This window comes from Triplophysa dalaica, chromosome 8 (genome assembly GCF_015846415.1).
Source record: "Triplophysa dalaica isolate WHDGS20190420 chromosome 8, ASM1584641v1, whole genome shotgun sequence".
Lineage (NCBI taxonomy): Eukaryota > Metazoa > Chordata > Actinopteri > Cypriniformes > Nemacheilidae > Triplophysa > Triplophysa dalaica.
The window spans coordinates 1,042,668-1,053,449 of NC_079549.1; the positions used below are offsets into that span (position 1 = coordinate 1,042,668).

General features: G+C 39.4%; 1 protein-coding gene across 1 annotated transcript; it reads left to right on the forward strand.

Moving 5' to 3' along the window:
• Window positions 1–1,932: 1,932 nt before the first annotated feature.
• c1ql2 (complement component 1, q subcomponent-like 2) lies at window positions 1,933–3,980 on the forward strand. Its single transcript, XM_056755707.1, has 2 exons — window positions 1,933–2,686; window positions 2,967–3,980. Exons 1-2 carry the CDS (start codon window positions 2,117–2,119, stop codon window positions 3,144–3,146), a joined length of 750 nt encoding a protein of 249 aa, XP_056611685.1. The 5' UTR covers window positions 1,933–2,116; the 3' UTR covers window positions 3,147–3,980.
• The last annotated feature ends 6,802 nt before the right edge of the window (window positions 3,981–10,782 follow it).

Here is a 10,782-nt window from a genome sequence, read left to right on the forward strand (position 1 = left end):
ACCAGCACGACAATCTATCAATACACAGCCCGCGTGTGTATGAAAATTTCATCAAAATACTTTAGGAGTTGGCTAACACCTTACCTCACCCCACACCCTAAAATCACAGCCGCAAAGGCTAATTTAGCTATTAATGCTAGTTTCACGAGGTGGCAAAGCAATGATAAATGGCTACCCTAACCCCGCCCCTAAACCTGACGTCACAGGGAAAAGTCAAAACATGCAAATGAGATCTCCACGATTGAGCCACCTTGTTAAATAGGTAAGAACTTCCATCAGATTGCGTTTACATGTATTTATCGCGTATCAAAGTACTTTTGATGGAAAGTCGTCCTGACATTCGAAAAAAGAGGGAAATTCGTGTTGATGAACACGAATTTATAGATTACGATTTCACGAATTCCCGTGAGACTGTTTTGGCTTTACACTATTCCTCTTATCCTGGTGACCGGAGGCGATGAGCTTTAAAAGGTTTATAGAACTGGTGTTTTTAACGTTTCGCTTCAGACATTAATGAATCCCTCTGGTTTGTATGGATTATTGTAAACGAAAGAAAGAACTCCAGCCTTTACCCTGATGAAATAAACAGCATATGCAGGATGGTTTATGTTTTGATTCTGTTGTGCTGGTTTTAGCTGGCAATGTGCTGGTTTAAGATGGTAATGTGCTGGTTTAAGATGGTAATGTGCTGGTTTAAGATGGTCATGTGCTGGTTCTTATCAAGTTTAAGTCCAACATCAAAACATCCCCAGCATATGCTATTTTTTTCAACAGGATATCTCCTATAGCAATTGGTGTTAATATTTTTGAAATAAAAGGAGGACGCAGCCAAAAATACAAATTATTGCAAATGTATTTTAAATAAAGGTTTCAGATCAAGGTTTTCATTCTGTGTATATGATCTTGCCGCGTAACTTCGTGGAACAAAAGGGCAACAGTCCCCATTATCTGGTTGCTACTCCTTTATTAGCCAAACTTAAAATAGTGTCCCTTTATACCCACACGTATAGGTACATTATAATGACCAAAATTTACACCGTTAATTTAGGTTAACTTATGTATTTCTTTGGCCTTGATGCCCAAAGACTCCTGAGATAGGCGCAGGCTCCCCGTGACCCGAGGTAGTTCGGATAAGCGGTAGAAAATGGATGGATGGATGGATGGATGTATTTCTTTGCGGATTGTAGGCTATATCTGGTTGCTACCCCTTTATAACCCGAATTTACATTTACATTACGGCATTTGGCAGAAGCTTTTATCCAAAGCGACCTACATTACTTTATCCCATACATTTTACATAGGAATTTGCAATTCCCTGGCATCGAACCCACAACCTTACGTTGTTGACGCAATGCTCTTACCACTGAGCTACAGGAAATAATTTATACTTTGCTACTGATATAATCCGCAAATAACTAAGTAAGTAAAACCAAATTTAGGGTGCAAGTTTATACCTACACGTAAGAACACTACCAAAACGTACTCCGTAAATTCAGTTTACTTCGCAGTTCTTTGCGGGTCGTATTCTAGCGTTATTGAAAATGATTGTTGAGACTGTATACCTGCTAACATGCATAGCTTCCAGAATTGTTTCTAGTGCATATCTTTCTTATTTTTCCTCATTCGAAAAAATGAAAAAATGTCTTTATATCATCACATTTAGGCATACGATTCATAACAATGTTGCTTTACGCACAAAATTACAGATGGACATGTGGGGATCCCTGACGAAAGGTTCATTTTATTTTGGGTTCCTCGGCATCATAACGTTCGAAACTCCCTGGTGTAGATCATTAATTATGTCAGCCTGCTATCTCTCTCGTGATCGTAGACACCAGCGCACGTCTGCCTCGGTCGCGTGCGCAAACACCGACAGTTTCACTGCAGGCATGGTGATGCTGTTTTGCCAGGGGTTAGAGCTTTGACACATTCGAGTGCCGCTGCTGCAGTGTCTCTTCTCATCTATATATTCACAGGAGGAGAGGTCTGTTGTTTATCCCGCAGTTGTTTCCAAGCGCGCATCACCATTACCTCCAAAAACGAGCCGGACTCTTTAGCGCGCGCTTCTCGGGTGCTCCAATACAAGCGAGTGATCGGCGCTGTCGTGGGCATCGTCATGGTCGCGGCGCTAATCGTCGCGATCCCTCTTGTGCTCCAGATCTCCGTGATCGCAGCGCACTACGAGATGATGGGCACCTGCCGGATGATCTGCGACCCGTACAACCCTAAACCGAGCGCCAACGCGCTGGAGGTCATGCAGGACCTCAGCGGCATCCCGCCGTCCTTTAATCAAGGGACCAGAGGCGAACCGGGACGGCCGGGCAAACCTGGACCGAGGGGTCCGCCTGGCGAACCTGGCCCGCCTGGTCCGAGGGGACCACCTGGAGACTCAGGAAGACCCGGATTCACCGGCGTCCCATCGGGGACAGCGAGGACCGAGACGGGAGACGTTGTCCCCGCGTTAGGGAACGTCAAGATCGCGTTTTACGTCGGTCTCAAAAATCCCCATGAGGGCTACGAGGTGCTCCGCTTTGACGATGTTGTGACAAATGTGGGAAATCACTACGACCTCACCACCGGCAAGTTCACGTGCCAGGTGTCCGGGATTTACTACTTCACCTATCATGTGCTGATGCGCGGCGGGGACGGCACGAGCATGTGGGCAGACCTCTGTAAAAACGGACAGGTAGGCACGAGTCTGATCATTTTGTAAGAAAAGTGCGAGACGGGGAATTTATTCCAAGAAAAAGATGCACTCGCTGGCCCCTGGTATACATGAATGATGTTTGCGCAAACTTCGAGACGATGCGATTCACTTTGAAAAATAAAGAGAAATTTAATGCACAGTCCTTTTCTCATAGTGTGGCCGAATTCACACAAAGTAACTGAAGTAACTAAGCAAACATGTAATAAAAAAAAATCGCAGACAGTGTCAGTGTAACAGTACTGTGCGTTTATTTGGACAGGTGCGTGCCAGTGCCATCGCGCAGGACGCGGATCAGAACTACGATTACGCGAGCAACAGCGCGGTGCTACATCTGGACTCCGGAGACGAGATTTACGTCAAACTCGACGGAGGAAAGGCGCACGGAGGGAACAACAATAAATACAGCACATTCTCCGGCTTTATTCTGTATCCAGATTGAGATGCCCAATGCTTTAGTGACTTCTGATGCTTTGAGAAAATATGGATCAACTGCTCTGTGCGCCTGCGAGAGAATATCTGCGTTGTCTGTTCAGTCCCGTTCCGTTTTTAAAGATGTGCTGTGTTTGTATGGCTGTTTAACACAGAATGAGACATGAATCAGGATCTCACACATTAGTTGACACTCTTAATGGTTCTCTCTCCGTTTGTCAAATTATTTTTTATCCAATCAACATTTATGAGCAATGTTCATTATTCACATATTCAAATATATTTTATATATTATTCTTTTAAATGCAAAAAGCCTTTGTGAAGTTAATTTGATATATGTACTGTATGGATGATATTCAATTATTATGGGTACCCTCGACAGAAAAGCTGAGTACACAACAACCACTTTATTATTTCAAGAACCTTAAAATCCGCCCTCAACTGAATTGTTACATTCATCAGTAGTCTATATAGTAGTGGTCATGATCGTATTGCAGAACTCTTTGTTTCAAACAGGGGTGAGCATTAGAGAATTACAATATGTTTTCTTTTTGTACGTAAATAAGCGTGTGTGTGTTTTAATGAAGTGTTGTCTCCGGGACTTCACTTTTGACCTTATACAGGTTCTTCTGAGACCTCCAGCAACAGCGCAGATAATCTGCCGTGCATGACAAAACCACAATCACAACCTGAAAGAAATTCCTGAACAGAAAGTCTCCATCCTTTGCAGTTGATGCAAACTGACATTATAGTGCTGTGATTTGGATTGTGGTAACTCGAAAAGCAAAGAGCTTTTCTAATCTAAAACCTGTGTGAAGAAAGATTAATAAACATTCTCAAACAACATGAGGGTTTCAGTCAATTCGTCTGTTTTACACACACAGTATAATCACCTCACAAGATGCAAGACAACAGTCGTTTCACTTATAACAGCAAAACAACATACGGTTAAATTGTCATGAAGAGCTTTGTTTTATTAGTCATTTGTTCAGTTTAATGTTTCTAAACAGATCACTTTCCACCCACTCTTGGATAATGTGATGAAGCAAACTGCATGACTGCACACATGAAACATGAGTGTTTGTGTCTAATTATTTAATGGACTGAAAAGATTTGAGGACATCAAACAGTATTGAGAGATTGTTTGACAATAAACTGAATTATTGTGTGTGTGTGTGCGTGTAAAAGAAATGTGATCGTCGAGATGGTGTGAAGAGACTCAGCTGGTCGTTCTGGGGTGGAAGACGATAAGCCGGCGGCTCGCATCACTCTCCACTCTCAGTTCCTCTGCCACTCTACTAAATAAACACACACACAAACACATCCAGTAAGTCCAGAAATGATATGACATCATTCCACAGATCTCTGTCAGACTGATTTTATTTCATCATTAGATCTGATGGAGAAACACAGATGGAACTTCAGACACTGAGACGAGCTTGGCTCACTGAACCCTCATGTGTTCGCTTCAGACATAGAGCTGTCAAAATCACTTAACTTACTGTGCAATTCTGTGCATTAATGTGTTATTTATATAGATGTTTTAAATCCTACATTATTACATTAATACATTATATTCCTGGCCCATCTCTCAAACAAGTCAGATAAAGTATTTTTAACTAAAGGTCCTTGGAGCTGTTGAAATGCCTTTGCCAGAAGAACATTATACTCAAGAGATATTTGTAGTAAGACCGCAGGGCACTCCCTCCTCATAACCATAATTACATCAGACACACTCTAAAAAGTGTTGGTTGGGTCAAATATGGACAAACTAAGCTGTTGGTCTAAATTAATTTACAGTAGCAAAAGCATCACATTTTTACACTGATTGATTGTTATCATAACTGTCAGAATATATCTGCTGAAAGGACTTCATTACTATTATATTCACATCATTGATATACTTGCATTGGTGTTTTTTAGAGGAACACAAGAACACGTCCGCTGTCCATCACTCATTATGTGCTGGTCTGCAATTCAGCGCATGCTCTTGAGTCAATCAGAGGTTAAAGGTCAAGAGCTTGCGTCTAAAGCATGCTAAAGAGACACCTCCAGATTCCTCACTACTCTTTCATTCTTGTCTCATCCACAGTAATCGGAGGAAGGACTTTTCATTTGTTTGTTATCTATGAACCAATGGATGAATTACTTAAAAGACCTTAACAAAGAAAAATCTACAAAATAATGCTTTACTAGTAACATTATGATTTAATACATCACATGGTTTAAACAGTAATTACACTAAATCTGTGTCCACCCATGGACAGTAAAAATAAACTCAAACTCTTTAACTTCAATACTCTTACGCTGTAAAGACAACTTGTAAGATTTACTTCATTTTATGTGTCATGTAGATATTTTTTAAAGTAAATAACTGCTTGACACAATGTTTTTTGTAATATTTACATTACAAGTTTTTGTCACACAGTTTATAAATGGAAAACTGTTAATAAATTACAACTAAATAAAGATGCAATTCATCAAAACAATTTAACCAATTCAACTTCATTTTATTAATCAGTTAAAATAATTTTTTTTTGTTTTATGGTTATTGAGTGTATTGTACAGCACTTTGGGCTGTAGTGGCAGTAGAAATGTGCTATATTAGAAATAAACCTTAACCTAAACCTTATAGAAAAGGCATCTATAATTTTTTAAGTCTACAATATTTTAAGTTTAAAATGTTTTAAGTGCCTTTCAAAACCAATTCAATTGAACAAGAACACAGGAGTAGCTTGAAATTTTAGTGCATGAATCCTATCTTCTATTTTGTGCCTTTAACCAGAATGCACTAATGAGTCTATACTGCATGTGTATACTGTACACGTCATTCAAATGCTTTGACTATTTTATATCTATACATCTCAAAAAATCATCTGTGTGTGTGGAGGAGAAAATCACGCTCCTGAGGGAATGAACCTTTGATTTCATAAGCATTTAGTCAGTAACTTTTACTCAAAGTCAGTGAGTGCAGCCGGGACACGTCAGAGGAGATCTCAAGCTGAGACTGGTGTCTCCCAGGTTTTTTTTCTCCATTTATTTATCATTGGAGTTTGTATTCGTCTTCACAGGGCTGAGTTGGCTGGCTTGCTCACCACGATTTTATTGACTAGAATGATCTTGCTTCTCTAAACACTGTGCACTGTGCTGGGTTTTTGTCATTGACAAGAGCCTCAGAGCGAAATTCTTTGTCAATCTAATGTCTAAAACACCTCCTAATATTACCATTTCGACAGTATGTTTCAGTCTTTAAGTAAGTCTTGCCCACACACACACACACACACACACACAGAGCCCTCTCACCCATTCAACAGTGGATCAGACGCCATCAGGAGAGTAAATGAGCTCTGTAATGTGTGATGAATGAACTGTGCTTTTATCTGCTGTGAGATGACAGCAGTCAATCAACATGACCAACATCTCCGGCCTCATCTGCACAACTGTCAACAAGAAAAACACGTACAAAAGCCTGCGGCCCGTGAGAGACATCCTGCCATTTCACCTTATCTGAAAACTCTTCCTGTGAGTGTGTGTACGCGTGTGTGTGTGTGTGTGTGTGTGTATCAGAGAGAGAGAGACTTGCTTTACTTCCGCCTGACATTTACCTTCTTTAAACCTCTCATGTAAGTTTTATGAGCAGTTGTTGATTTGTGTGTTTAAGTTCTTGACAGCGCTGTGTGCATGTGTGCATTTGTGTGTTTCTAATATTTTATGTTTCAAATTTCTCATGCTCTAAAAAGGTCGTGAGGTCTCGTACTTTGTGTGACTATGACTGCTACCTGTAACATACTTACATCTGCATCTCCCGTGCTTGTGTGTGTTAGTGTGTGTGTGTGTGTGTTTCTCTCACCTGCACAATCAAATCTACAACCCATAAACTGTTGACTTCATGCTGCTCACTGGTTACCGTGTTGTTTGTACTTACTGGTTGCCTTACTCTGTATTTCCAGACAGTGAGAGGACCTTTTTTCTTTTCTTCCCAATGTTTTATTGAAGATTTATTGAAATAGTAGTTTTTTATGTTATACTGATGTGTGTGGAGTATAAACTGAAGCTGGACTTTGAGAAGAATTTAAGGAGGCTTTACAAAAAATAACAACAAATGAATAGTTTTTAAAGACATGGCAAGGGAGAATGACAAAAAAGAGGAGCAACAAATACTGATAAAATTCTAATAAATGTTTGCTTTATTCACTGAGAGCAATTTTTAAAGATTTTTCTTATAAAAACATATTCACTAATATGTTGTAGTTTGCTTTTTAGCCAAATAATCTAGCACAATAAATACCTTAAAAGTTTATTGTTTGGTTAGTTTTGATAATTAAATCAAACCAGAGTAGGGTTGGGAATCGAAAATTTATTCTAGTTGGGAATTGCAATCCAAAGGTTAAGAATCAGATTGAAAAGGAATAGAAATCGGATTCTTGCAATAAAAATTTCAATACCTTTTATTAATTCCCATGTTCATATTTTCAAAAGTGCGCATGTGCTAAGTTGTGATCAGCTGACATCTGAATTAAAGCCCATATTTTTACTGTAGTAAGCATAGTTCAATTATAGTATAAGCAGTAAAGCATAGGAAACCACGCATTTGACATACCTTATTATACTACTGTTCGACTGTGATGTAGTTAAACTATGGTAATGACAATTGCAATAAATCAGACAAAACATGCTTGCTATGTGTATATAAACAGCAATCATTTGAGTACTGTTTTGTGCATATATACACATGGTAAACATATATATTAATAAATATTTATTCAAACCAGTCAATAAGCAGGCTAAATGAACATACAGGTTAATATGGCAATAATTTACTTTTTAAGGTGGAATCAAAAGTGGGAATCAATTAGAATCTAAATCTATACAAAGAATCGGAATCACTAAATGTATTTTACAAATTGTATTTGAAAGAGATCAGAAATAATTTAACAAATGACTAGAAATTCTGTAAATGTATACAGAGAGCATGTATTCACAAATCTGTTAATGTGCTGCAAAAAATGTCACAAATAAATATCTCATCGAGTTTCAAAATGACCTAATATCTTAAATCCACATGTTTTCTGTTATTAGTTCTCGTTATTCCTCTTATTCTCCATTATAGCTGATAATAGCTAATACAAACTTTTGCTGTTTTAAACCTTGTAATATTTCAGAAATTGAAAGGCTAAATGTGTTTGGATCTGATGTCCTCTCTGGTCAAATAATCGTGTCATCTTCCATGGCTGTCACATTTACTTCTACACGAGGTTTGATTTGTGACGTCGGAAGCGTGGATCGTGTGATTTGTGTGCCGCTGTTCAGCGTGAGGCGCTTCAGCCTGAGGCGGCCCATCACAGTCACTGAATTATGGCTGATAATGCTGAAATAAATCTGAGGTGCTAAAGCGCTCATCCTCTAGCCTCTCTTGGCCTGCCCGTCACATCTCTATTCATAAGGCTTGAACATAATGAGCTGTTAGAGAGTTGAGGTCGATCCGTCACGGAAACCCGCAGGGGCTTTTCACTGGACTCACAGCTTCACACTTCACATCACGGTGAGTAAGTGTGTGTGTAACCTCAAGTTTTTGCCCTAGCCCAAGCCTTCTTCAGCAGCTCTTATTCCTTCTCTTTTCAACTCCTTCTTTTTTTACTTTTCACTGCAGACAGAAGGGATACCCGGCCCGCCCGTTACAGTTACATTCTAAGCCTGAGCCGAACTGCGTTTAAAGGGTTCACATTCTAAACCTGTATAATTATATAGTTATATACATACGATATATTTTTTCCTGTTGAACACAAAGAAAGATATTTGGAAAAATAATAGCAACTCACTGTGGTGAGGAAGGGGGGACGGGAGCAGGGAGGCAGGGCCGGTGGCGTGAGTGTGCACACCGGTTCCGTATATCTCACAGAGGAAATTGGGAGCATAAGAGGACGAGCGACGGGACTGCTGATGAGAGAGGACCGGGCCCGGACATGTGTTTAGTTTGTGTTTATGTTCTTGTGGCCGGCAGTCGACCTTGAGGTGGCTGCCGGTCTTCTACTTCTGTGTTATTGTTTGTTTATTTTGATTAAAGTTTGTTTAAATGTTTGCCGGTTCGCGCCTCCTTCCTTCCTTTTATTGAACCTTGTTACACTCACATTTGTGGGACATCGAATACCATAGCAAGAAAAAAAAGGTAATCAAAGGTGCCCCAGACGGTTTGTTTTCCAAATTCTTTCAAAATATTGTGTGTTCAACAGACCAAAAAAATATTGTATGTATAATACTATGGTAGTCAATGATGTCCTAGAAATATCAGTTGCTAACATTTATCCAAATATCTTTCTTTGTGTTTATCAGAATAAATGAAATGTTTACAGATTTGGAGGGTGAGTAAATGTTGACAACACTTTTATTTTTCTGTGAACTATCATTTTAACAGAAAGCTTTGTTGAAAAATGCTGCATTTTACGATTGCTTGCGGTGATAATTTAAGGGGTCATATGGTACTTATACGTGTTTTTCTGTGTCTTTGGTGTGTTACCCATGCATGTATAAGACATGTTAAATTGCACAAATGAAAGTGTGGGAACAAAAGATGAATTCTATCTAAAAGCTAATGCTCAACCTGACCTGCCTGAAATGCCTCATGTAACCACACCCTCACAAATCTACGTTCAGTTGGTGGTATGATTTGACTAATACCGCCTACATGTATACACAAGTAAGGTGGAGTACCTGTCAGAACAATTGAAGAGGCACCTGATGTTCCAAATATGATAAGAGGCGTTACATTTCCCTCACACGCTTGCAGTATTCCACCAATCACTACACAAGATCAGTGTTGCTGTAGAGAAGACGTACCTGTCGTTTTTGCTGTCATAAGCCTTGCAAGCACTGCACTTTACATAACCACTGGGCTCTTTGTTAGATGAAACGACAAGATCAAAATTCTTCCAGAACGCAGCTTTCCCTGCATCATTTGGAACTGTACTAAGTATTCCATTATAAAAAAAAATGTCGCACTCATCTTACCATCACCTGCTGTGTTGTGACAACAAGGAGAAAAAGCGGTAGCACATGCGCAGAACAGTTCATACGCACAACAGTTTTGTCTGTGTTTTCTTTTTTGTTTTCTTACACAAAGTTACAAACCCGAACCCAAGGCTATTCATTAAACATTAACCTGAACCCATGGCGAAACCCGCAAGTTTTCCGGGACCCGTCGGCCTCAGGTCGGGTAGAACCAGTAGTTGAGGAGTTGAGGAGGGATGGCATCCCCCTTTGAAATAAAGATGGTCAAAATCATCCCCATTCTAAAACGTGTTATTTTATCAATGAATGTGTAAATATTAGCACTATTTCAACTTTTTTTTATAATATTGAAATATTGAAAATTCTAAAATACTGTGGTTGAGGGGAATTTGCACATACAGTTGAAAGAAAAAGTATGTGAACCCTTTGGGATTACTTGGATTTCTTCATAAATTGGTCATAAAATGTGTTCTGATCTTCTGATCGTCACAACAATAGAGAAACACAGTCTGCTTAAACTAATACTGCACAAACATTATACGTTTTCATGTTTTTCATGAACACAACATGTAAACATTCATAGTGCAGGGTGGAAAAAGTATGTGAAACCCTAGGCTAATGACTTCTCCAAGAGCTAATTG

Bases quoted from the DNA above. Each gene is read 5' to 3' on its own strand.
- c1ql2 (XM_056755707.1), top strand. From the start codon at position 2,117: ATGGTCGCGGCGCTAATCGTCGCGATCCCTCTTGTGCTCCAGATCTCC. The intron at 2,687-2,966 runs GTAGGCACGAGT...TTATTTGGACAG, and splicing joins ACCTCTGTAAAAACGGACAG to GTGCGTGCCAGTGCCATCGC.